Consider the following 27,513-nt stretch of genomic DNA (forward strand, 5'->3'; position numbering starts at 1 on the left):
CCTGTCGCTAGTCAACCCCTCCTGGTTCAAACTCCCCCAGTCAGCCCACAACTCGCTTTCCCTGAGAAATTCAATGGAGAACCTGCCAAATGCAAGGGCTTCCTACTTCAGTGCTCGCTTTTTGTAAACCAACAGCCCTTGCTGTAGCCCACAGATTCCTTCCGCTTTGCATTTGTTTGTTCATTTCTGACCAGGAGAACTCTACCTTTGAAGCCTTTCTCCAAAACTTCTGCAAGGTTTTTGAACACCCAGCTGAGGTTAGATGAGCAGCTAGCAGCAGAGTCCTTCCATACACTAGCGGCTCAGACTGTCTGGATGGAGGACACATTAAAGCACTTGTTTTGGAGAGGATTCAGTTCAGAGCTCCAGTCCGAATTGGCTTGCCGAGATGAGGGAAGAAGTCTGGTTGAGTTAATTGATCCTACCATCCCTATTGACAATCTAATCCACTCTCAATGCTCAACTCGAGCCTGCCTCGTTTCCCCACTGAAACCAACAGTGGAGCCGAACCTACGCAGTTGGTGTCACACTTCAGAATCAACTGTCTCTCTATTGTGGTCAGGCGGGACAGCAGAAGATTTCTTGCCCAGTCCATCCATCATCCAGTACCCGACCGGTGAGTGTAAACTCGCATTGCAACCTCCAGATCAAGGAGACTCTGGAGAAGTGGACAGCTCTGTTCCTTATGAATACGCTAAGCAACATAAACTAAAACTCTCCCATAAACTGTAACTCTCCCCTGTCAGTGGAGGTGCTAGATGGACAGCCCCTTGGAGAGGGAAACATTCTAAGTATCACTGAAGAACTCAAGCTACAAGTTGGAACTCTGCATTCTGAACTCATTTGATTCTATGTCATCCACTTATCCAATTATACTATCATTCTCGGGCTACCATGGTTATGCACACACAATTCACTCAACTCTTTGAGGGAAGGACAAATTACTCAATGGTGCGCCACATGTCAATATTGTTGTCTGTCTAAAGTCGCTTGAACCTCCAGTAGTTCCTAACATCCGGTAGAGGCTAACTGCATTTTGTTCCCTTGTACCTTACATTTTCAATGACAAAGTTGAATCTAATCTAATTATTCTCACGTCCTGGGAACTCGTGGGAACTTGTTTAAAATAACAATCCAAAAACCTAGAGGTTTTAAACATTGTACTATAGGTAGTACTATGTGTACACCTCTGTTAAAGAAATGCATGTGTTAAGCCATTAGAATGTAAAATTTACCGGTGGTTAATCATAAGCCATTGCTATGACCTAACATCTGCCCTACCTAAATTTATGGTCAAGAGCCACTACTGGGCTCAACAATTCAAATATTTTTAAAAGAAGAAAATCAAACATACAAGTCATTGTCTGTGCAGGTCCAGTGGAACCCTCGTTTTTTTAAAACCTCTATTAGTCCAAGGATGGATCCCTGAGTGCAAGACTCCCTAGAGGGACAAAAAAAGGAAGCCAGCTATAAGATTAGTGTGTCATATAAAAACATTATTATATAATATTCATTATCCTGTTCTTGATCTGTATTCATTTCACAGCAGTATTTAAGTGTGCCGTTCACACAGCAATTATATCATTGGAGGTCACCAGGTACAGAAATTGTACCATTGGAGGTCACCAGGTACTGAAGATCACTAATAAGTGTTCCTGGATGGCCAGATATATTGACTGATACATTCATACTTGAAGTAAAGCATATAAATCATCTAATAATTAAAAAAAATGTTAGACAAAAAATAAGACTCCATTCCCAGGGAACACACATACTGGTAAAAAAAAATATATATATATATATAGCCTGAATGCACTAAGTTGCTTAGAATAAAAGCATCTGCAAAATGCATAAATGTCTCATTAGTGATTAATGCAGTTGTTGTTACTAGGAAACACTTGTTTGTTTACGGTGTTGAGACGTGCTGATTTTTGTCTCATACTCTATTGCATATGTTGTCAGTGTTGTGCGCTTGCTTAGACAGTAACAGTAAAGTCTGTTCAAGTGTTAGCAAAATACAGTGTGAAGAAATACCCTTTGAGAGAAGCAGTTAAATCAGTAAAGTGTGTTCAGCTGGATACAATTTCCATTTTGTCTGACGGTATAGAAAAGATTAGGTCGCGGCAGCCCTTCAGTTAAGACCTTCTTGTATGAAGACCAAAGAGTGTAAAGACCATCGACTCTACCTACCGTGCAACTACACCGGGCAGGGACACTGACAAGGGATAAAAATATTGTGTTGAGTAATGATTTTTTCCTTCTACTTGTTTTACTGCTGTTTCAGTTTTTATAACCAATTCTTACTATGTGTTTCCAGATCCCTACTATCACTACCACTCGCAAACCATGTAGGCTGCGCAATCTTAAAAACCTGCACACTTTGCCTATGTCTGCTAATACACTACTTTCTTTTTCTATTGGTCTCTGAAATTGCCAGTTTTCTGTAAACAAAGCCGATTTCATTACTTCTATTATTAGTAGGGCTGTGAATCTTTGGCAAGGCAGCAATTCAATTCAATTACGATTCATAGGTTTTCGATTTTTGCAAATTTAGAACGATTCGATACGATTCACAATTAAATTCAATTAGATTTGATTCTGTTTTCTTTAAGTGCATTCACGGGATTATTTAAATGCTTCTACTAAATTCTTTAAATGCTTAGTCAGGCGGCAAATTACAGTAGCATTTATGGTTAGAGAACCAGGTTAGAAAAAAAGAAAAAAAAACTTTTGTCCATTGTTAAATGCTAGTTTAATGTCAAATACAATTATTTTATGTATGTAGCCTATATAATAATAATAATAATAATAATAATAATAATAATAATAATAATAATAATAATAATAATTATTATTATTATTATTATTGTTATTATTATTGTATTTTTTTTTTTTTTTTTACAAGGAATTATCTTCTTTTTTAATTACTTTTAATTAGCTGTAATAAATCAAATACACTGCTGGAGAATAATCAATCATTTGTAATCTATATTTTTTTCCTAATGGCAATTTTATGATTGTTTCATATACTAGGGTACATTTAATTAGCAATTATTTAAATTTTCTGCACAGAATAAGGTAGAAAATATACTTTATAGTTTTTGTACTGTAATAAATTTCAATTAGCACTGCATCATTCATAAATTGTTTGTGGTTTTTTTTTAGTTTCATCAGTTCATTCTGCTTTTATTCAGTTTAGCTGCAGATAAAGCCTGGCACGTCTATGAGAGTGAGATCGCTTCTCTTTCAGTGTGAAAACGTCTTCATCTCTATTTAACTTTTCATCTCCATCAGCGAATGATTCTGAGAGAAAACGCGCCAGATGTCTGTTTGCTAATGAAACAAACGCTACTTTCATGCATCTGATTATCAGATAAATCTCGTGCTCTTGTTTCAAGGTCGTTGTTAATGCTGTGGTTAATTTTAAGTTTCCTTCGTATATTCGGTTCATCCACATTGTTTAAAAACATGTATCATTCAATGGATCTGTGCATATGATTTAGACACTTACATTTCTGCTCCGTCCATGCAATACAGCTGTCGACGGCTCTGGCACTGGCCACGAGTCCTAGATCACACGTCAGCTGCGTCAGAGACGAACGGAGCGTGAGCGCAATCCTGTGGCAGTCTCAGGGCGGTAAACAGTCGAGCGCGTTAAGGACAGATAAGAGGCACGATTCACGAACACTCTTCAAGGTCTCCATTAATTCATGCGTGTGGTAATTTAATGTGTATACATTTTGAAAGCATTGAATCTCTATAGAAATCGCGATTCATTCATTTCTTAGAATTTTGAATCGATTGCTGTTTAAGATCGGGCGATTCATGATTCAAAAATGTTTCAATATCGATGCATATGAATCGACAGGGTTTGTAATCGATGCATCGAGAAAACGAGTGAATCGTTACACCCCTAATAATTAGTCATTCAAATCTTAATCTCATGACCCTGAGAGAGACCTGGATCAAACCAGAGGACACTGCTACACCTGCAGCACTCTCCAATAATTTCTCATTTTCCCACTCCCCTCTTTTTCCTGGAAGAGGTGGAGGTATTGGTCTGCTCATCTCTGTAATCCTTTACCATTTTTGTGTATCAACCTTCCTAGTCAACTTCCAACCTTCCTAGTATCCAAAGTATCTTTGAATCTCATTCAGTTACGGTTACCTACCTCCTTAAAATACATTTTGTAGTTTTCTATCAACCCCCAGGACCTTATTTAGACACAACACTGCTCCATTGATAATGTACTGACTACTCCACTGCACACCTCGGATCACTTCCTCCTCACTTTTAACATCAACATGGTCCCTGACACATCACTTACCCCTCCACGTCATCGTTCAACGTAACTTATGCTCACTGTCACCCTCCCGGCTATCTTCACTGGTTTATCTTCGCTACCTTCCCCTAAACTTTTAGCATATTTCAATGCTAACAGTACTACTGATACTTTCTGCTCCACTCTTACATCTTGTTTAGACACCGTTTGCCCCTTGTCTTCCAGGCCAGCCAATACAACCTCTTCTGCCCCTTGGTTTTCTGATGTTCTATGTGTAAGGGTGTGGTGCAAATCCAAAAATACTACTGACCTTAATGTGTATCAGTCACTCCTCTTTTCCTTCTCTGCTAATGTTTCCCCTGCTAAAAGGACATACTACCAGAACAAAATTAATAATTCGTCTAACTCTCGCATGCTTTTTAAAACATTTCTCCTTTGTCCTCCTGCTCCCCCTCCTGCTTCATATCTAATAGCTGACGACTTTGCCACATTTTTCATTTATAAAACATATCTAATAGCTGACGACTTTGCCACATTTTTCATTTATAAAATTAAAAACATCAGTGCACAATTTTCCACACCACAATCTGTTATGCACATATCACCAGCAGACATGCCTTCATTCACATCCTTCTCTTCACTCTCTGAGGCAGAAGTCTCCAAACTCATCCTTTCTAATCATCCTACTGCTTGTCCACTTGATCTTATTCCATCTCATCTCCTTCAAGCCATCTCTCCTGCAGTTGTACCTGCACTTACTCACATCATTAACACATCCCTCCACACTGGTGTTTTTCCCACATCATTTAGACAGACTCATATAATTCCACTACTTAAGAAATCCAGCCTCAAGCCATCTCTTTTAGAGAACTACAGACCAGTTTCCCTTCTTCCTTTCATTACAAAAAATACTTGAACGAGCTGTGTTCAACCACGTTTCTGTCTTTCTCACACAGATCAACCTCCTTGACAGCAACCAATCTGGTTTCAGAGGTGGACATTCAACTGAGACTACCTTGCTCTCAGTTGTTGAAGCCCTAAGACTGGCAATAACAGAATACTCAATACTTATCTTGCTTGATCTGTCTGCTGATTTTGACACAGTTAACCACCTGTCAATCCTACAGGCAAAGCGCATCTCAGGAACCACACTCCAGTGGTTTGAGTCTTACCTATTAGATAGGTCCTTCAAAGTATCTTGGAGAGGTGAGGTGTCCAAGTAGCACCATCTAACTACTGGGGTGCCTCAGAGCTCAGTTCTTGGACCACTTTTCTTCTCTGTCTACATGGCATCATTAGGATCTTTCATTCAGAAACATGGCTTTTCATACCACTGCTATGCTGATGACACTCAACTCTACCTCTCAGTCCATCCTGGTGATCTGACGGTAGCTGCTCGCATCTCAGCTTGTCTAACAGACATTTCTTACTGGATGAAGGACCATCACCTTCAACTAAATCTTGCCAAGACAGTGGTTCCAGCAAACCCATCGTTTCATCACAATTGCACCATCAAGTTGGGCACATAAACCATAGCTCCTTCAAAAACAGCCAGAAACCTTGGAGCTATGCTTGATGATCAGCTAACTTTCTCAGACCACATTGCTGAAACTGTCCGGTCCTGCAGATTTGCTTTATTCAACATTAAGAGGATCAGGCCCTTTCTTTCAGAACATGCTGCACAATTCCTTGTTCAAGCTCTTGTTCTGTCCAGGGTGGACTATTGCAAAGCTCTCTTGGCAGGTCTTCCATCCAGTTCTATCAAACTTTTACAATTAATTCAGAACGCGGCAGCAAGAAACATTTTTAATGAGCTGAAAGAATACACGTCACACCTCTGTTTATCAGTTTACAATGGCTACCAATAGCTGCTCACATAAAATTCAAGGCATTGATGTTTGCATACAAAACCACCACTGGCCCTGCACCCCTTTACCTAAATTAATTACTTTTGACGTATATGCCCTCTAGAAGCTTGCGTTCTGCAAGTGAACATTGCTTGATTGTGCCATCTCAAAAAAGCGCAAAGTCATTTTTACGGACTTCAATTAAATGTTCCCTCCTGGTGGAATGACCGTCCCAACTCAATCCGAGCAGCTGATTCCTTATCCATCTTCCAGAATCGGCTTAAAACACATCTCTTCCATCTTTGTATGACTTTAGCACTCACTATTTAAATCCTTAAAAAAAAAAAAAACTTTCTACTTTTCTACTTTTCTACTTTCTAATATTTTTTGTATTATATACATTTTCTTTTCATTTATTATACAATTAGAAAAAAATTGTATAATAAAAATATTCTTTTTCTATTCTATCTGTTTTCTTTTTATTTATTATATTATTTAAAAGCCCTTGCTACATGTTCTGCATTTAACCTAACTGAGACTTGTTATTGCACTTATGTATCATTGCTCTTTTGTTGTTGTTGATTGCTTCCATTGTCCTCCTTTGTAAGTTACTTTTGATAAAAGCGTCTGCTAAATGACTAAATGTAAATGCAAATTCAATTTCGACAAGGATCTTAATTTTTTTTTTTTTTTTTTTGAGAAGGTTTTTTGTAAATTAACTGCAGTGTCAGTGCATTGTATTGAAAACAATATGAACAGGAAGAAATTTACTTACAAAAAGGGTCCCTCTAAGTTGTAGATGACTTTAATGTGTACATGAGTGACCATCCTTGGGTTTAGATTTCCCAGTTCCACACTGCCAAACATGCTGAGGAATGAAAACAAATATACACAAAAATACATACAAAACTGATTCCAAAAAAGTTGGGACACTGTACAAATTGTGAGTAAAAAAGGAATGGAATAATTTACTAATCTCATAAATCTATGTTTTATTCACAATAGACTATAGATATCAAATGTTTAAAAAGTGAGACATTTTGAAATGGCCTGCCAAATATTGGCTAATTTTGAATTTCATGAGAGCTACGCATTCCAAAAACGTTAGGACAGGTGGCAATAAGAGGTCGGAAAAGTTAAATGTACATATAAGGAACAGCTGGAGGACCATTTTGTTTATTAGGTCAACTGGCAACATGATTGGTATAAAAAGAGCCTCTCAGAGTGGCAGTGTCTCTCAGAAGTCAAGATGGGCAGAGGATCACCAATTGCCCCACTGCTGCAGCGGAAAATTGTGGAGCAATATCAGAGAGAAGTTTCTAAGAGAAAAATTGCAAAGAGTTTGAAGTTATCATCATCTACAGGGCATAATATCATCCAAAGATTCAGTGAATCTAGAACAATCTCTGTGCGTAAGGGTCAAGGCTGGAAAACCAAACCAGATGCCCATGATCTTTGGGCCCTTAGACGGCACTGCATCACATACAGGAATGCTACTGTAATGGAAATCACAACATGGGCTCAAGAATACTTCCAGAAAACATTGTCGGTGAATACAATCCAATGTGCCATTCGCCGTTGCTGGCTAAAACTCTATCGGTCAAAAAAGAAGCCATATCTAAACATGATCCAGAAGCGCAGGCATTTTCTTTGGGCCAAGGCTCATTTAAAATGGACTGTGGCAAAGTGGAAAACCATTCTGTGGTCAGACGAATGAAAATTCTTTTTGGAAAACTGGGATTCCATGTCATCTGGACTAAAGGGGACTAGGACCACCCAAGCTGTTATCAGTGCTTAGTTCAGAAGCCTGCCTTTCTGATGCTATGGGGTTGCATGAGTATGCGCAGCTTACACATATGGAAAGGCACCATCAATGCTGAAAGGTATATCCAAGTTCTAGAACAACATATTCTCCCATCCAGATGTCATCTCTTTCAGGAAAGACCTAGCATTTTCCAACATGACAATGCCAGACCAAATACTGCATCAATTACAACATCATGGCTGCATAGAAGAAGGATCCGAGTATGGCCAGCCTGAAATGGCCAGCCTGCAGTCCAGACCTTTCACCCACAGAAAAAATTTGGTGCATTATAAAAAGGAAGATGCAAGACCTCAGACAGTTGAGCAACTAGAAGCCTGTATTAGACAAAAATGGGACAACGTTCCTATTCCTAAACTTGAACAACTCAGTCCCCAGACGTTTGCAGACTGAAAAAAAGAAGAGGGGATGCCACACAGTGGTAAACATGGCCTTGTCATAACTTTTTTGCCATGAAATTTAAAATCAACTTATTTTGTACCTTAAAATTATACATTTTCTTAGTTCAAACATTTGATATGTCATCTATGTTGTATTCTGAATAAAATATTTGAAACTTCATTGCATTCTGTTTTTATTCACAACTTGTACAGTGTCTGAACTTTTTTGGGATTGGGTAATTTATTTGTCAAACGAAAAAAAAAACAAAAAAAAAAACAAGCTGATTACAGTTAATGTAAACAATGTTCTATAGTTCAACATGGTTTTGATAAAAAAAACTAAAACAACAATAATAATAATAATAATAATAATAATAATGAGCCATTGATATAAGCATGTGTGAACTGAGCATTTGAATGTAATTTAAAATGGTGAGTTGATTAAGACAATCGTGTAATTGTTAGTAATTGTGCATGTTAAAGGGTTAGTAGTTACTTGTTTAAATAACCAGTTCAGCAGTTTGTTTACATTTATCACGCAATAGTTTAAAGGGTTAGTTCACCAAAAAATGAAAATTATGTAATTAATAACTCACCCTCATGTTCCAAACCCATAAGACCTCCATTCATCTTCAGTACACAGTTTAAAATATTTGAGATTTAACTTTGACTAAATCAAAAATATCTTAAACTGTGTTCAGAAGATGAACGGAGATCTTACGGGTTTGGAACGACATGAGGGTGAGTTATTAATTACATAATTTTCATTTTTCGGTGAACTAACCCTTTAAACTATTGCGTGATAAATGTAAACAAACTGCTGAACTGGTTATTTAAACAAGTTTATTAAAACAAACTGCCAAGAAAAAAAGGTTTGCAGAAAAAAAAAAATTCAACATTCCCCAATTCACGGACACCATAGATTAAGTCAAGTCAAGTCGCTTTTCATGAGTTCACCCTTACATATAATCTGAAGGCGAATAGTAGGTATATTTTGGCGTGCTGTCCTGGGGGAGGGGTCCGGGCCCGGAGCATAGCCTGAACCCAAATAATTCCCCAAAAGAAGCTTAAAGGCATAGGACAGTAGCCAGAGAGCTAAATTTAGTTGCCCCCCAAAATATGCGTGTTGAGAAGAAAAATGCAGAGCGACCGGGAGAGCCCGTGCAGTGTTCGACGAGAGCTGCGGCTCGCAACGTCTTACCGGCGAGCCCTCCATGCCGCTTATGAGAGGAGCACGATGCCAGATATCAAAAAATGAGGGACTCCTGCTGCCTCCAAAGGGAGATGCGGCTCTGCTGCACCGGGAGAGTCCCTCTTGCGGCTGAGTACGAGGCGCGGTTTGGTGCATCTGATGGAGGGTTCACACTGCGACTGAAGGGAGCCAGCGGCTGTACCCCATCGGGAGGGAGATCCCAGGCCGCCATTGAGTATGTGACATAACTCGGACGGGGGGTTCACACTGCGACCGAAGGGAGCCGTGGGTCTGCTGCACCAGAAGGGAGAGCCCTGTCTGATGCTGAATAGGCAATGAGATTCGAGCTGCGGTTTGGCATGTCGGATGAAGGGCTCCAGTGGCTGTACCCCATTGGGAGGGAGATCCCTAGCCACCGTTGAGCATGCAACATAACTCAGATGGGAGATTTCCTGAAACGATTCCTCGAGTAACTCGATTACAAATAAAATGATCGTGGCAAATTCCTCTGCCTTTAAGCTTCTTTTAATTTATTTTAATTCTCATTCTTTCGCAATTATTTTTTTTTTAAATGTGACAACGCGTTTATGTTGGCGGAAAGAGATATAAGCGCTGCGTCCGAATTTGCATTCTGCATGGATTCAGCAGTGTTTTGATTTGAGGACACGGGCAAATGTCGAAAGAATGTTGTGGCGTGTGTCCATTGCAAGATAGAGCTTGCATACCACAACTAGGGCCCTATGATTTCTGCAATGCAGAAAGCACAGAGGGAATCGCGGAATCCAGTCATAAAAACTGAATTTACAGTTTAACGTGGAATGGCACGGAATTTGCCAAATTTGAAATGAATTAATAAAAAAAAAAACTGGTCATTGCACTTGCATCAAATCACGATATGGACTAATATATGTAAATATTAAGCCGGAACAATCTATTTAAATGTAAATCCTGCATGTTCTGTGTGTCTATGTTAATGAATGGAGCAGAAGCGCGACTTCCTTTATCACACACACTGAAGCGCGTGTGACGCTCGCGGTAATTTCAGTGTCTGCTGTCTCACTAAATAAGGATGTGAACACATGAACAACATCTCCAGAACTGCTCTGACAATCACTTCATGAGCATTTGACCGTTTGATTTAAGTAAAACTAGCGTCACCTCACATACACAGAATTATAAAGCTACGTCAACCCATCAAAATAAAAGTTCGGTGTCTTGACATTTTATCCTGCCGGTCAAATTTACTGCGCATGCGCACATCAATATCGTGCCAATATAATTAAGCCAAAACACATTTTATCCGATAACTTGATTAATCAATGGAATTTTTGGTAGAATACTTGATTACTAAAATATTCGATCGCTACAGCCCTACATAAGTTGCTTCCCCGATGCAAAATGAGTGACTGGAAAATTTTCTGTTGGTAGGCCTGATTGAGCATGGATCAGTTAATGTATTTTTTTTTTTTCTTTTTGAGGCTCCTGCGGGAGCGAGAACTGCTGCGGCAGTAGGGAAGGATGGAAATGGCTCCTGCGGGAGCAGACACTGCTGTGGCAGTGGTGAAATATAGGTGGAGGTTCCTGTGGGAGCGGACACTGCTGCGGAGGTGGGGAGATACAGAGAAGGCTCCTGCGGAAGCAGACACTGCTGCGGCAGTGGGGAGATACAGTAAAGGCTCCTGCGATACAGTGAGGCGAGCTCGGGGATTTGCACAATCTTTTGGCCACAACTTGTGGCTTGACATTGGACCTGTGTGTGGCGGCACAGTTGTGTGTGTACAGGGAGGAGTACAGGAGTGGGCTGAGGACACAGTCCTGAAGAGCACCAGTTTTAAGGGTCAGCGGGGATGAAGTAATGTTGCCCATTCTGACCACTTGACTTCTGCCTGTCAGGAAGTCCAGGGTCCAGCTGCACAGAGATCTGTTTAGTCCCAGATTCTGGAGCTTCGCAAAAAATGTGTCAGGAAATATGTTGTTAAATGCTGAGCCGTAGTCCACAAACGGCATTCTCACATAGGTGTTCTTATTTTCCAGGTGGGAGAGAGCAGTGTGTGGGGTGAAAACAATAGCATCGTCTGTAGAACGGTTGCTACGATATGCAAATTGTAGCGGATCCAGTAAGGCAGGCAGCACAGAGCAGATGTCATCTCTGACAAGCTTTTAATATCCAAATCCGTTAAAGGATTTTTAGGCTGCATTAATTAGGTAAATCAGGAACACTTCCCATACCACCCGATGTACTTGCTACATCATTAGAAGAATGGCATCGACGCTAATGTTTTCCGTTTCTCTCTTATTCCGAGGTCACCGTAGCCACCAGATTCAAGATTTGTATTCGTCACATACAAAATTATATATAGCATATAACCAGCAGTGAAATGGGAGTCAGGTCCGCTCCATGGACAGTGCAATTATTAAAGAAAACAACACAGATGAAAATATACATTAATATAGCTATGTAAGAATGTAATAAAAGTAAACAATAAAAATATAAGAATAAAATATGAAAAAGATGTATATTGTAGAATTAAATATAGAACGCAAAATAGTATGCATGAAAGTAAACTGTAGTCTTAAATATTAAGATATACAGGGATGTACAATGTGCATATGTGCATTATACTGTGGTCTTAAATATTAAGATACACAGGAATGTATAAGAGGCAAATGTGCAAACAGAGTGACACTGTCAGTGTGTCAATGTGAGGTAGTGAATAATGAATATCTTACTGATAAAGTGTAAATTAAGTGGAGGCATGAGGATGTAAAGAGGCTGGTTTAGAGTTTAAGAGCCTGATGGCCTGGGGGAAGAGACTACTCCTGAGTCTCTCGGTTTTTGCCATCAGGCTACGGAAGCGCTTACCAGATGGCAGCAAAGTGAAAAGATGGTTACTGGGGTGGGTGGAGTCTTTGATGATTTTAGCAGCTCTGCTTCTGCAGCGTTTGAGGTAGATGTCCTACAGAGAGGGGAGAGCAGACCCTGAGATGCACTCAGCTAAGGGCACAACTCTCTGCAGGGCTTTGCAGTCCTGACTGGAGCTGTTCCCATACCACACTGAGATACACTGAGTCAGTACACTTTCTATAACCCCAGAATAGAAAGTTTTCAGGATTGCTGGTGAGACCCTTAATTTCCTCAGCTGTCGCAGATGGTACAGTCTTTGCCTGCTTTATTAACCTGTGTTTGAATGTGAGTAGTCCAAGTCAGGTCCTCTGAGATGTTTACACCAAGGTACTTAAAGCTGCTCACCCTCTCCACAGGTGTCCCGTTGATCATAAGAGGTGTATAGGGCTACTGTTGTCTCTTCCTGATGTCCAAAATCAGTTCTTTAGACTTGCTCACATTCAGAGAGAGACAGTTGTCCTGGCACCATGATGTTAATTTCTCTACCTCATCCAAGTATGCGGTCTCATTATTGTTGTGAATGAGGCCCAGAACCACAGTATCATCAGCAAATTTGATTATAGATGTGGAGCTGTGCGAAGACACGCAGTCATGTGTGTAGAGAGAGTAGAGCAGGGGACTCAGGACACAGCCCTGCGGGGCTCCTACGTTAAGGGTGATGGAGCTGGAGATGTACTGGCCTAGTTTCAGCACTTGAGGTCTGCCGGTGAGGAAATCAAGAATCCAGTTGCAGAGTGAAGAATTCAGGCCGAGGTCTATGAGTTTAGAGGCTAGCTTTAAGGGGACTATAGTATTGAAAGCTGAGCTATAGTCAATAAATAGCAGCCTTACGTATTTCCTGTTATTGCTGTCAATGTGTGTGAGAGAAGAGTGCAGGATGTGAGAAATGGCATCATCTGAGGATCTGTTTGGGCGATAGGCAAATTGAAGAGGGTCCAAAGTATCCGGTCGGGAGGAGCAGATGAAGTTTTTAACCAGTCCCTCAAAGACCTTCATGACTATTGATGTGAGGGCAACACAGTCTTTATACAGATCAGAGGGTCACTGCAGTCACCTGCATCCAGTACGTATCCAGACCAGATGGTGGATCAGCACCTAGAAAGGACCTCTACTGCCCTGAAAAACAGCAGAGACCAGGACAACTAGAGCCCCAGATACAGATCCCCTGTAAAGACCTTGTCTCAGAGGACCACCAGGGCAAGACCACAGGAAACAGATGATTCTTCTGCACAATCTGACTTTGCTGCAGCCTGGAATTGAACTACTGGTTTCGTCTGGTCAGAGGAGAACTGGCCCCCCAACTGAGCCTGGGTTCTCCCAAGGTTTTTTTCTCCATTCTGTCACCGATGGAGTTTCTTGGGCAGAGGAGTGTCTGTAGCGACTTTAAGGTAGGCAGGAACAGAGCCAGTTTGGAAACACTTATTAATAAGAGACAGCAAACCTGGCCCAATCGAATCAATAATGAATTAAAACAAATTGGGGTTAATGATATTGTTAGAACAGAAAGAGGGTTTAAGATTGTCAACCACCTCCTTCAATTGCTGGAGATTGATGGGTTCAAAAGCATCCAAAAATGCAGAGGAAGATGACATGATTGGAGACATGGTTAAAGTAAAATTGGGGCAGATACCAAGTCTTAAGTTAGTAATTGTCACTAAAATATCTCAAGAAGCTTTCACAGAGAGCATCAGAGGCAACAGGCAAGGTGTTAACCGAAGGATTGGTAACATATTGAATAACTGAAAATAAAACCTTAGGTTTAGAGTGATTATTTCCAATTAGGTTAGAAAAGTACGCAGCTTTTTTACACCTAGCTGCAGTCTGGTAAAAAGTAAGAGAGTATCTGAACATTTGAAGAGAGATATGCAGCCTGTTTTGTTTCCATTTACATTCTGCCTTTCTATTGTTTTAGGAGATGGGTATCAGAGTTTTGCCACAGAACAGATTTTGTTTTTTGCTTGTAAGGCTTAAGGGGGGCAGTTGCATTGCTGCCTTAAACCAGGCAGAGTTCAAATGCTAAGATGTTGATCAGCATCCAAGTCAGATAGCGATTGATCCAAGTGCAACTGTGAGCAACATTCAGAAAAAAACAAGTTATAATTTGTGCTAAACTGTGCAGAGTAGAAATAAAACTTAGAGTTGTATTTGAAAAATAAGAGAGCTCTGGAAGAGACAGTGTGAATAATATAGGCTTATGGTCAGAGATCATAAAATCAGAGAGCACAATATCAGTCACATCAAGCCCATGTGAGAGTACAAGACCCAACATATGAATGTAATATGCAAAATGACAATGCAATATGTAAAATGGCAATGCATTTCTGTATTTACATTTACATTTTCCAGTACATTTGTGCAACGTTTGGTGCAAAATGAAAATGAAAATTAAATTACATAATTTTCATTTGCCATTTCACACACTAGTTTTAATATGTAAAATGAATACAAATTTTAATGCTTTATAAGTTGCAAAATGAAAATGAAAATGTATTACACAAATGATTAGATATGTATAACATGTTCAAGCAAAGACTGTGGCAAAATTATCATTCAAATGCTATTTTTCTTAATTGCATTAACACTCACAGTCAAGACACTTGACGCAATGAATGTAGCAAAATTCAATGTGCACATTGAAAATGCATTCCGAGCCGATCATGTCTTCACCCCCTCCCGCCATGTCAATCACTGCATGCACAAGGCAGGGCTTGCAGAAGATCAAGAGATTCAAGATTCAAGAGGATTCAAGTGAGAGAACATGGACAAGACAGTTGGATAGTTTGATCATTTCGGTTTATGGCTTCAATATTTAATTCGCACTTGTGGGCAGAGCTGAAACGCTGCTTTCATCTGATTGATCTAATCGCTCCACCTTCAGCTCGGTCTTTTCATTCTTTCAGGCAGAATAAGAGCCAGGACGAGTGTGGCACTATAATGTCTGAAACCACTGCTCACTGTTAATTAGCATCATATCTGAATCAGATGTAGCTGGGCACATAATTCGTGCTGCTGCGACCTGCAAATTATTTCTAGGTTGTAGTATTGTATGAATACTGTCCCACCGATAAATACAGTGCAAATAGTTCTGTCTCTTTGGATAAAAGTGGAAATAAAAATCAATAATAGACTGAACAGTTCCATGTCTGTAACATTTACCACTCTCATCTTTTAAGTCATAAGGCATTAGGTATGTGTGTATGACATTAATAAATAATTGTGAAAATTAATATAGTTAAATTTCTTAAATAAATTAGTAATATTAGTTTTATTACATACTAAATTAAATGATGTTTCTCTTTTTAGTCTTCTTTGTTGGGCTTGAGAAAGACAACATATATTTACCGTATTTTCAGGACTATGAGTCGCACTTCTTTTCATAGCTTGGCCGGTGCTGTGACTTACAGTCAGCGGCGACTTATTTATCAAAAGTAATTTGACATAAACCAAGAGAAATTAACCCAGTGAAATGAACCAAGATAAAACATTACCGTCTACAGCCACGTGTAACATTATTATTATTATTTATTATGAGAGCAATTGACACAGACTAGAACTTTAATGTTTCACCAAATTCAGCTCAGCTCTTCAGACTCTAATAAATGTAACTATATTTATTTCCACTTCACTGTTATCCAAGGAGACAGAATTATTTGCACTGTTTTTACCAGTGGGACAATATTTATACAATAAATACTTTAACTTTATGTCTATGTGCTGAGAATTAACTGACCTCTGTGACATGAGGCAGCTAGCAGACAGTCGGTTTAGCCAGTCTGTCTGCTTCCTGACATGGGCTCCAAATAGTCAAGTATAAACTCTAAGACTAATTAGACATCCAGCCATTGAGTGATGACAATCTGCTTTGCATCTCGTCACCACGGTAAGCATGGAGGGGACCAGAGCATATTAAAGTGTCTGACGTCATGCTTGCAAGTTCACACACCTCTTTAATGTTATTTTTAGTGATCTCCGACTGGTGAAGTTAAGAAGCTAACATCATTAGCGCCAGCATGAATAACAATCTTACTGTATTTACATTTAGCATTAGCCAGCACTTTTAAATTTGCCAAAATGTCATGCACTCTGGCTCCCAGTAAACATTTGACTATGGTGGCTGGTATATTCACGTTCTGTATAATAGAATCACCAATAACTAGAGCACTTTCATCAGGTTTCTCTGTGGGTGCATCACTGAGTGGGGAGAACCTTTTTAATGTTTTGATCGGAAGAGAAGAGCGGTGTTTTTACCCACGACCACTCTGCCTCACTGTCACCCAGTTGCCCTACTGCAAGGGGCTCTTTTGCCGGAACTGAACAATGTACAGGAATCCCTGAGCTAGACGCATCCAAATCCTTATCTAGAGCCCTAACATTCTTACTGTCCTCAATTAAAGTTTGGATGCGTATCTCTAATTCTGAAATCTTCTCTGTCAGCCTAACTATTTCCCTGCATTTACTACATATGAAACCCTCATCACCGACAGAGATAGATAAACGGTACATGTGATATGGAGCCAAAAGAGTCTCAATAAAGATAAATGCACACTCTCCATTCACACATGCACACATAGGATTCATACATGCACACACATGATTCATAAATAGACACACAGGATACACAAATGCGCACAAAATTTACAAATGCACACACAAAATTTTAAAAGCACAGAAGATTCACAAATGCATACAAAATTCAGAAATGCACACAAAATTCAGAAATACACACACAATTCAGAAATGCAAACAACATTTACAAATGCACTCAAGATTCACAAATGCACAGGACAAGATTCAGAAATGCATTTCTGATGCACACACACACACATATCTTGATTTACAAACTGCTTGGGGTCTGTGAACTTCACTGCATTCGTGTGTGAATTTTGAGACTCCCCTCACTTGGCTCGACACACAAATGCCTTTTTTTTAAACAGGGAATGATCTGCAACCAATCAGATATCTCCCTTGTTTTATCCCCCACGTGGGGGATTGTTTACTTATGAGCCAATCAGCGAACGACTCACTTTCCTCAGCGAACAACTCCCTTTCCACACGCAGCGAACGACTCACTTTCCTCAGCAAACGATTCACTTTCCTCGCAGCGAACGACTCACTTTCCTCAGCGAACGATTCACTTTCCTCGCGCAGCGAACGACTCACTTTCCTCACGCAGCCGGCGACCCACTTTGCGCAGCAGGAGACTCACTTTCCGATAGTCACTTACCTCTCGCAGTGAACGACTCACTTTCCTCATCGAAAGATTCACTTTCCTCACGAGTCACGCAGCGAACGACTCATTTTCCTCGGCGAACGATTCACTTTCCTCACGCAGCCAGCGACTCACTTTGCGCAGCCGGAGAGTCACTTTCCTCTCGCAGCGAACGACTCACTTTCCTCATCGAACGATTCACTTTCCTCACGAGTCACGCAGCGAACGACTCACTTTCATAAGCGAACGACTCACTTTCCTCACGAGTCACGCAGCGAACGACTCACTTTCCTAAGCGAACGATTCACTTTCCTCATGCAGCCAGCGACTCACTTTGCGCAATGCGCAGCCGGTAGAGGTGTGCGATACCGCTAGATTTGGTATCGATCCGATACCAAGTAAATACAGGGCCAGTATCGCCGATACCGATACCAATATCGATACTTGATTTGCATTTTGGGTTATTAATCAGTACTACGAAAGCTTTTGTTCAGAAACAACTTTTGGTTACTTCTGATTTATTTAAATAAACAAAGTTACAAAATGATTACTTCACAAATATAAAAAATGTAAAAACAAATTCTCTTTTCAAGTAGCATGTTAATAAAAAAATGTTTCTCCTCTTGTGCACTTCTTTTCAGGATTGTTTTCTTAAAGTCACAACATTTTACTTCACAATGTAAAACAAATTCTCCTTATACAAAATTCCTGAAGCCGACATCTTCCACTATGGAAAGAGGCTGCAGGTCCTTCACAATCATTTCTGATAGGCGCCTTGTAATATCCACTGCTCTTGGAGAATCAGTTATTGATAAAATAATAAAAAATAATTAATTCTGGTGCACATCTAGGTGAAGTTTAAATATAGAAACTAGTATCCCTTTCACAGCTAACACAAAAAGGGTAGATCGGCCTGAAAATACAGCCATACAACGCTCTTCTTTCTCTCCGCCTCTGACTGACTGCTGTTAGAAATGCGCGGCTGAGCGGTGCGCGCGCCTGACTGCTGGTGGTAGCGCTAGTGGTGAGTCACGTGACGGTACAACACAGGAGAGGGGGCGGAGAGCAGTGTCGAGCACGAGCAGCACTCTTAGAGCTTGCTCTGCTCTGTGACAGCAGCAGCATTTTGACAAACACGGCCAGGTGGCAAAACGAGAGAAACTGAAACTTAAGTATCGATATTTTCCCGTTGGTATCGATCAATACCGATACCAACGTTGGTATCGATATTATCGATATTAGTATCGATCTGCCCACCTCTAGCAGCCGGAGAGTCACTTTCCTCTTGCAGTGGACCACTGACTCTCTCTTCATTTGTGAATCTTGAGTGCATTTGTAAATGTTGTTTGCATTTCTGAATTGTGTGTGTATTTCTGAATTTTGTGTGCATTTGTGAATCTTCTGTGCTTTTTAAATTTTGTGTGTGCATTTGTAAATTTTGTGCGCATTTGTGTATCCTCTGTGTGTATTTATGAATTATGTGTGTGCATGTATGAATCCTATGTGTGCATATGTGAATGAAGTGTGTGCATTTATCTTTATTGAGACTCTTTTGGCTTTATACGTGACAACAGGTGTTGACATTTCCCAACAGCACAGAAGTAATGACTTTATGAATTACTTTACTTCCAAGATTAATAGAGATACAATTCTAACCATGCAGCCGTCAGCTACTGTATCACATCAGATCTATAGCTATAGATCCCATGAGGAGCAATTCCACTCATTCTTGTATATTCTTGAATTGTATAAACTTGTTAAAACATCTAGACCAACATGTTAGACCCTATTCTTTCTAAGCTCCTAAAGAGGTGCTTCCAGAAGTCATAGATCCTCTTCTGTATTTTTAATGGGGCATTGTCATAAGGATATGTCCCCAAAACCTTCACACTGGCTGTTATTAGGCCTCTTTTCCAAAACACAACTGGAACCCAAAGAACTAGTTAATTACAGACCGATCTCGAATTTCCCTTTTCTGTCCAAGATACTAGAAAATGTAGTATCCTCAGCCCTGCGAAACATACCAGTTTGAAAAACTAGCAGAATGCATAGTCAATATAAAAAACAGGATGGGGAGTAATTTCTTACTTCTAAATTCTGAAAAAAAAGATGTTAATTGTAGGACCTAAAAGCTCTGCTGCTCTGTCAATTCTTTGTCAGTTAGGAACCTAGGTGTGCTATTTGATATCAATCAATATTTCTAGAAATTGTAAAACTGCATTTTTCATCTCAAAATTATATCTAAGTTACAACCTATGCTCTCAATGTCAAATGAAGAAATGTTAATCCATGCGTTTATGACCTCAAATTAAGATTATTATAAGACTTTGTTGGGTGGTTGATCTGCATGCTTAAAGGGGGGGGGGGTGAAATGCTATTTCATGCATACTGAGTTTTTTACACTGTTAAAGAGTTGGATTCCCATGCTAAACATGGACAAAGTTTCAAAAATTAAGTTGTACGTTTGAAGGGGTATTTTTGTTCCAAAAATACTCCTTCCGGTTTGTCACAAGTTTCGGGTATGGGTCTGTGTGACGTTAGATGGAGCGGAATTTCCTTATATGGGTCCTAAGGGCACTTCTGCCGGAAGAGCGCGTGCTCCCGTGTAACAGAGCAGAGACGAGACATTCACTGACCAGAGCGAGAGCGAAATGTCACAAAAGAAGTGTGTTTTTGGTTGCAAGGGCAAGACAACCCTGCACAGATTACCAAAAAAAAAAAAAAAAAACATCAAGGGACCAGTGGACAGAGTTTATTTTTAAAGAGCATCGACGGAGTTGTGCAAGTGTTTTTGTTTGTTCCCTGCATTTCGAAGATGCTTGTTTTACAAACAAGGACCAGTTTGACACCGGATTTGCATATTGTCTATTTCTTAAGGATAATGCAGTCCCAACGAAAAAGGGTCACGATCGTGTGTTAATGTAGAAAGCTGTTGTGTGAACAAGTTGGTTGGTCATCTTGCTTGGTTCTTGTGGCACTAGAACTGATTTATGGTGCAGGCATCAGGATAGGTAAAAGAAGAACAGAACAAAACAAGGCTGCTGTGTGTGTTACTGGTGTAGTGCATGTGTGGTCTGATCTGTTCAAGTCTGTGTTGTCTCCCCCTTTTTCTAGTATGTCACTGCAGACTGGCTTTCAGCATCCTTGGCTTGGATGAGGGCGTGTCCATGGTCTAATGAGGGTCAGTTCTTTAGCACACAGTCGGAGGCAGTTTGGCATGGCTGTGTGAAGCTGGGTTGCAAAACTTTGTCTCCTATGTGTCATTCTACTTGTGGTGCCTTCTGGCTGTAGCAGACTTTCTGACCTTCTGTGCTCTGGTGGTTGCTGTTGCACAGACAGGGAATGTGGTTCTTGGAGTTGGAGTTCATTTGACAGTTTGTTAGTGACTGAGGTGATGTCCTTTAGTACCTCAGATTTTTCATCAACAGTTGGCCGTGAAAGACTTGTTCGTTCTGGGTCGTTGTTGAACAGGTGCTTGTCATCTCTGATGTGGTGCACCAGGTGATCACCGGCCTTCCGTTCTGTCGCTGGTCACAGCGAGCATGACTCAACTTTGTGGTCATATGCATGTAAATGGTCTTGAAGGAACTCTCTCAGTTGTTCCATGACTTGTTCCGTGTCTTCTAATGGTAAGCGGTCATGTTCTTGTGCATACTCAGCACTGTGCATGTCTGAGTGGTGCTGAGGTGGGTTTTGTTGTCGCTTACCCACACGAGTTGCTCTTGGATGAGTCAGGTGATTACCTTTGGATATCTGGTTAGGTTTCCAGATGTTCTTATCCTTTTGGTTTCTTGAGAAGCGTGGCTGGTCCCATGGATTTTTCCAGCAGTTGGGCTGAAAGCGGTCGTGGATATGGGCGTCACGGAAGACTCTGGTGTTGTGATGCCACTGGGTGTCATCCAGTGCAAGGCTTGAGTCTTTGTTGACAGAGTTCAAGAGTGTGGAGGTTCTGTTACCTTTCTTTGAGGCCAACTTCTGTTTGTTATAGGCCTTCTGTGTAAGGTCACGCAACTGATGGATGGTCATGGAGTTCGGACAGGCCATGACACCTAGATGGTGACTGACTCCAGGGTGCAGATTTTTTAGGAAGAGGGTTTTGAAGTTCACATCCTCTTCAAGGTCAGGGTTGTTGTGTGCACCAAAGTAGGCTTGTTGGAGTCGGTTGTAGTAAGCTTGTGGAGTCCCTTGACGACCTTGTTTGGTTTCCAAGGCAGTTATAAGTCCATGTTCAGACTCTGGGTCTGTAAACTCTTTAATCAGGACCTCACAAAGTCGCTGGTAGTTTTACTTGGTTTGACTGGGCTGTCGATCTAGAAAGTTTCGTACCTCGGGACTGGACGTGGCTCTAAGGAGATATAACCAGTCTCTGTCAGTCACATGAGGTCTCACTTCCAGATGAAATTCGATATCTCGCAGGTAAGCTTGGATGTCGGGGCTCTCTGTGGAGTCCAGGTTGAACCTGCTGATGTTTTCAGACAGCTTGTTTAGGTCTTTGATTGTCATCCTGTGTGCTGCTCCAAGGCCTTGGACGGGAGGTTTTCTTTCGTTGGCAGGAAAGGGTTGTGTGGCGAAGGCAGGTCAGGTTTTGGGTTGTGGCCCTTCGCTCCTTTCGTCATATGCCAGTTTTCTGACCATATAGAGCTCATCGTTGGTATCGTCTAGTTGTTGGGTCAGATTGTCCGTTTCAGTTCTGTACCTTTCAAGGTGGTCTTTCAAAGCACTATTTTCAGAATTCTTGTTTCTGATGTCTATCTTGGCTTTCTCTAGTAGCTGTTCGGCATACTGGAGTCTGTTTACCAGGTCTTTCTGAGCAGCCATTGCATGTTGCTGGTCAAGCTGAGCTGCTGCCAGGGCTGCTTGGAGCTTCATAACTTGTTCCGTTGTTTCCTGCTCCCTCTCGCTGGGTGCTTTTGAGTTGATCTTGAACTTTCACTTCCAGCTTGTCTATGCGACGTTGAGCACGTGTCAGCTCCTCTTGAAGGTGGGTTATGTGCTTGTCGCTCAGTTTCAGCTGGGTTGTGAAGGCATAGCTTAGTGAGCTCGTGATCTTGACTAGCTCCTCGTGGTTGTTGTTCTGGCTTGAATCTTGTGTCAGGAATCTTCTCAGGATTAGGATTATTATTAAAAATAATAACAGTTCAAATGTCTTTGGAGTGAGGCTGTCTGTCATGCCTCTCAGCCAAATGTTCACATCTTCCCCATGGGAAATGGGGTCTGCAGTCTGCGGCATGTTGGCACGCTGGGGAGAAGAGAGACTGACACAGATCTGTGTGGAGTAAAAGCCTATGTGTGGTGGGACAACTAAGTGTTGTATCAGTGATTGTGAACCACTAGTGAAATGTGGTGATGACTGTGTTGGTCTCAGGGTGTCTAAGTAGACTAGAGATGCGAAGACTTTGTCACTCTAATGAGGAGGAGGAAAAGAGAGAAAGAGGTGAAAAACAAATTAAATGACAAGCAAAATTTCTGTTTTTCAAATGAGGAAAATTATTATTTCTCCAATTCAACGTTATCAAAACGGTAAACAATATTATTATAATTATTGTTTTGGACTAAAGAATACAATAATAATTTTGATATCTCTTTTTTTAGTCTGACAGGATTGACACCATACACCTTTCAGTTGGACCGCTCACCAGGGAGGCTGCGAAGGCGACAGTTGTTCAACACGTATCTCTATTAAATTGATCTCAACGCTGGATGAGATGCTAAAACTTGGATTGCGTTTCCAAATGTAGGGGAGGTTAGGAAGAACAAAGGAGAGGATGATTACAATCAAAATTCATAAGGATGATTCGTCGTCTTTGGCACGATTGTGTATTTAATTCACTTAGAATTGATTGATGGTTCTTACATGTCCTACAAATGTAAAAAGAGAAGAGGAAAGTAAAGGAGAGAGAGGAAGGAGATGGTAAGTCTCAGTAGCGGTTATCTCAACTACAAAGAGAGCGTAGTGTTAGTTGCTATACAACTAATCAAACAAAATAAACTTTAAGTGAAAGAGAGTTGTCTTTCTAATTTATTTGAACTCGTAGTGAAGGATAACAATGTCTCCTTTTAGGGCTCAGGTGTGTCGTTCCCAGGCTAGGATACACAAAGTAAAGAAATGGTAAGCAAAAGTAAAAAAAATAAATAAATAAATAAATGGGCAAAATATGCAAAAATGAAATTAAAAAGAGGAAATCAATAAGTAAAACAATAGTGGTTAAGTGTATAACTAAAACAGGAAGAGGGGTAAAATGCAATCAAATAAGTAAAGGTCTGAATAGCATATATTCAGATGGGTAATAAATAGTGCTGTCAATCGATTAAAAAAAATTAACTAATTAATCGCACAATTTTTTAAAATTAATCGCGATTAATCGCAATTAAAAGACTGAAACTTTTTGGATATGTAAATGTAAAATGTAAATAATTAATGTAAACTCAAGACAAAGAAACTATTTAAATTCAAAATATGATTGTTTATTGGAATTTTTGTTTAACTTGTAACACAGATTTTCTCATGTAAACAACATACCTGCAATAAACCATCAATATCCTCCAAATTAACTGTTGGCTTGAAAGCCATATTTATTACAGAAATAAAAGCACAGGCATGTAAGTACCATTTGAATTTCAAAACAATCAATGCCAATAAAAAACAAAAATGATTTCTGTTATGTTGAATTCTAAGTGGACTGCAAAAAAATTCCAAAGTATAGTCATTGCCAGTGCTTTAAGTGGGCTGGTATGCACTCAGTACCGCCACTTCCAAATATAGCTCTTGAGCGTACTGCCACCTCTCCGTGCGCCCAGAATGTGCTTGTAGCGTACCGGTACGCTCATCTGGACATCTGTTTTAATAGAGGTTTTAATCTTTTACCTGCACTGCCGATTTTCAGAGCGCCCTTCACAATGCAAGCTTCCTAATTCATCCCACCCAGAGCAGAAACTACATTACCCATTCACCCTTAAGTTATACAAGTGAATAGCGCATGTGTCGCTTTCCCACTGTTAAGTGTCAACAACTCAACGTGGCCGGAGAAGGTGTGTGAAACTCGTTGTGAGTTATACTAAAGCAAAATCTTGAGTATTTATTGTCTGATAAACATTAAAAACTGTCTGCGGAGGTTGAATCGTCCTGCAGCCCCCGCTGGCTGTTGGCTGCAGCATCTTTTTTCTAAGTTCTAAAAAAATCCCGTAGACGGCAAGGCACAAATTTAGATATTCATTTATCTAATCAATCTATAGCCTATGCACAAAGACAATATGATCTTTTTGTCCCCTTTTTGTTTTAAAGCTTGATGAAGAGAGAGAGCGCAAGTTGCTGCAGCTGAGGAGGACAGTGATGCACGCGCACAGGAGTGATTGACAGTTCGCGGCACTGTGTACAAAAAATACTCCTCTACACAATTATTTCCTTATATTCGTTTGAGCTTATTAACGTTAGCGTTACAGAAAGGTCTGATTTACGCACTGTTACAGTCATTGTTTTTTTTTTGTTTTTTTTAAACAATGACATTTGAGTTCATGATTTTAATGTTGCTGTTTCTTGTGGCAGATTGAAGAGTAATCCGGCAGAGTTTTATACTGAAACCTTCCGTCTAAAAGTCCTTCCTTGGTCTTATCCATATTTCTTTGCACGTTGAACACACATAGGCCACAACTAGAAATAAAAAAAAACTGCAACCGCGTTAATTGCGTTATTTTTTTTTAACGCGTTAAATATTTCAAATTAATCGAATGCGTTAACGCGCTAATTTTGACAGCACTAGTAATAAATAAATTAAGAAGAATAAGTTTACTTAAACTTTCAAAGTTCACAGCTTATTCATTCCTAAAATAATTAGGCCCAAAAGAGAATGCTAGAAATAAAAGAAATGATCTGAGAGGGAAATTTTAAATACTTCAAAATAAATTTAATGTTTCAATTAAATTTCAATCTGTCACAATTAATAATTCTGAGTTAGTATTTCCCTTTCTAGTAAAATGAAAATAAGTGGTATAGTGAGAAAAGAGACCAATAAGTGAGAGAAAGAGACCAACAAGTGTTAGTTAAAATGTTTAAAGGGTTAAATCAAGTCAGCGTTGCCCAAACAAACACACCCTATTCATCCACCGAATTGTAATGCAAACGGCTAACCTTTGAGGCTAGTGGCTTTAGCATAGACTTCAATGTAAATGCAACGGTTTCGTTAGCTTAGCAACACCGTGGAATTTGTTTACACTAGTGCGCTGCGCGTGCACAGTTCAGAGTTGCTCCGGAAGTACGTTAAGGCTTCCGGGTCACGGTCGTCACTATGGCAACCAAAACACACTCTTAGTGGATTAACGTTAGCACATGAATCGTTGCATTGTTGCAAATACAGTTAAGCATGTTACATGAAATGTCGGCTCATTTCAACACTGTACAAATAACAACACCGCCTTCAGTTGGTTTTGCGATGTGGCACTTAAACTCTCAGTTCGTATAGAGTTAAATTTATCTTAATTCAAATAGCAGCTTCCTGCTGTAGTTAAGGGAACACAGTGATGGCGATCTGAATCTCGGTGCCAGTTTCACTGGACACAAACACAAAAGTTTTCCTTCGCTGTTGGTACACAGTTAAAATTTACTTGATTCAAATAACTCTCGGGCACATGCAGTGTTCGGTGAGAATGCATTCACTCTGTGAACAGACACAAACGGGCAAACATTATTCTCTAATGTTTAACGTTAACTTAACGTTAAAATATCAAATTTGATTCAGCAGTGGAACACGTACTGGCAATCAGACTATATGAAATATGAATACGGGAGCTTTGATAAATAGATTGAGGAACACGCTCAAAACTATTCTTTATTCACCGATTTATATCCCTTTTGAAACACTAACAGTTTAGCTCCGTTCAGCAAACAGTGACTGAGATAGCTTTTGAGAGAGACACTGGAACACGCAGTAAAATCCAATCAGCTATAAACAAGGCATTACAAAAATGAGGAACACGCTCAATTTCTACCTTATTGTACGATCTCAGATGTTCACTTACTGCTGTTAACAACGGAGAGACGGACTTGAGTTCTAGCTGCTTTCATTCATTTGAGGGGGCGCGCGCTGCTTACGTCACGCGTCACACAAATACACACACACGTCTCGCTAACCTCTCATCTGTCATTCCTTAAGCAAAATCAAAGATTAAATAACTTAGTTTATGCTCACAATTAAGATTAAACTGCCCGCATTCTCCACCATTAAAATGTAACGGAAACAGGTCAATTTAACTCAAAGGGAATCATTTAATAATTTAAAGGGAATTTGAACAGAATCACTGTTTCACGGCTGATCACTGAGACGCCCTGCAATTAACTGAACAAGCCGTTTAACATCAAATCTGCGCTGGATATTAATATCCAAAGTATAGTGAAAACACTCTCAATTAGCACAGTAACAAGATCGGCAGTTTAAGACATTAACTTGTAAGCAAAAAACACAAGATACTTCTCTTTTCAATATGAATAAGGCTTTATTAGATAAATCTAAGACATATAAACTAATCTAACACATGAACACACGCACTCACACATTCACACAAGTTGCAGGAAGATCGAAAGTTAGAAAAAGATGAGTTCAAGAGAATGGAAATATGGAATCCCAAGTTTACAGCAATACGTTAAACTGCATAGACATGAACAACCATCAATCACTTAATTACGCTCGCCTTGAGTTCCTCAATGCGGTTAAAATTATATCAGATACACCAGCACAAATGTCTGAGGGTACATTGCCTTGGTTTCCTGTGAAATGGGGTCCCGTTGAAAGGGGTATCCCGGCTGGAAGTTCAGTAGTCGCTGAAGTGACGTCTTGGGAAGCCCGTGGTTGTTGGGCGTTGGCTGAAGATGGAGTTGTGTGGCT

The 27,513-nt window shown here is 40.1% G+C and overlaps 1 protein-coding gene across 1 annotated transcript in view; it reads right to left on the reverse strand.

The window, feature by feature from the left end:
* Positions 1-1,344: 1,344 nt before the first annotated feature.
* Positions 1,345-27,513, reverse strand: part of LOC113075268 (ADP-ribosyl cyclase/cyclic ADP-ribose hydrolase 1) — a 65,332-nt gene continuing 39,163 nt past the window's right edge. The window contains exons 6-7 of the mRNA XM_026247963.1: positions 6,906-6,998; positions 1,345-1,441 (exon numbers count right to left, since the gene is read on the reverse strand). Coding sequence (XP_026103748.1) covers positions 1,345-1,441; positions 6,906-6,998 — 190 coding nt within the window. The remainder of the gene's footprint in view (positions 1,442-6,905; positions 6,999-27,513) is intronic.

The sequence above is a fragment of the Carassius auratus genome, unplaced genomic scaffold (assembly GCF_003368295.1).
Source record: "Carassius auratus strain Wakin unplaced genomic scaffold, ASM336829v1 scaf_tig00016635, whole genome shotgun sequence".
Taxonomy (NCBI): domain Eukaryota; kingdom Metazoa; phylum Chordata; class Actinopteri; order Cypriniformes; family Cyprinidae; genus Carassius; species Carassius auratus.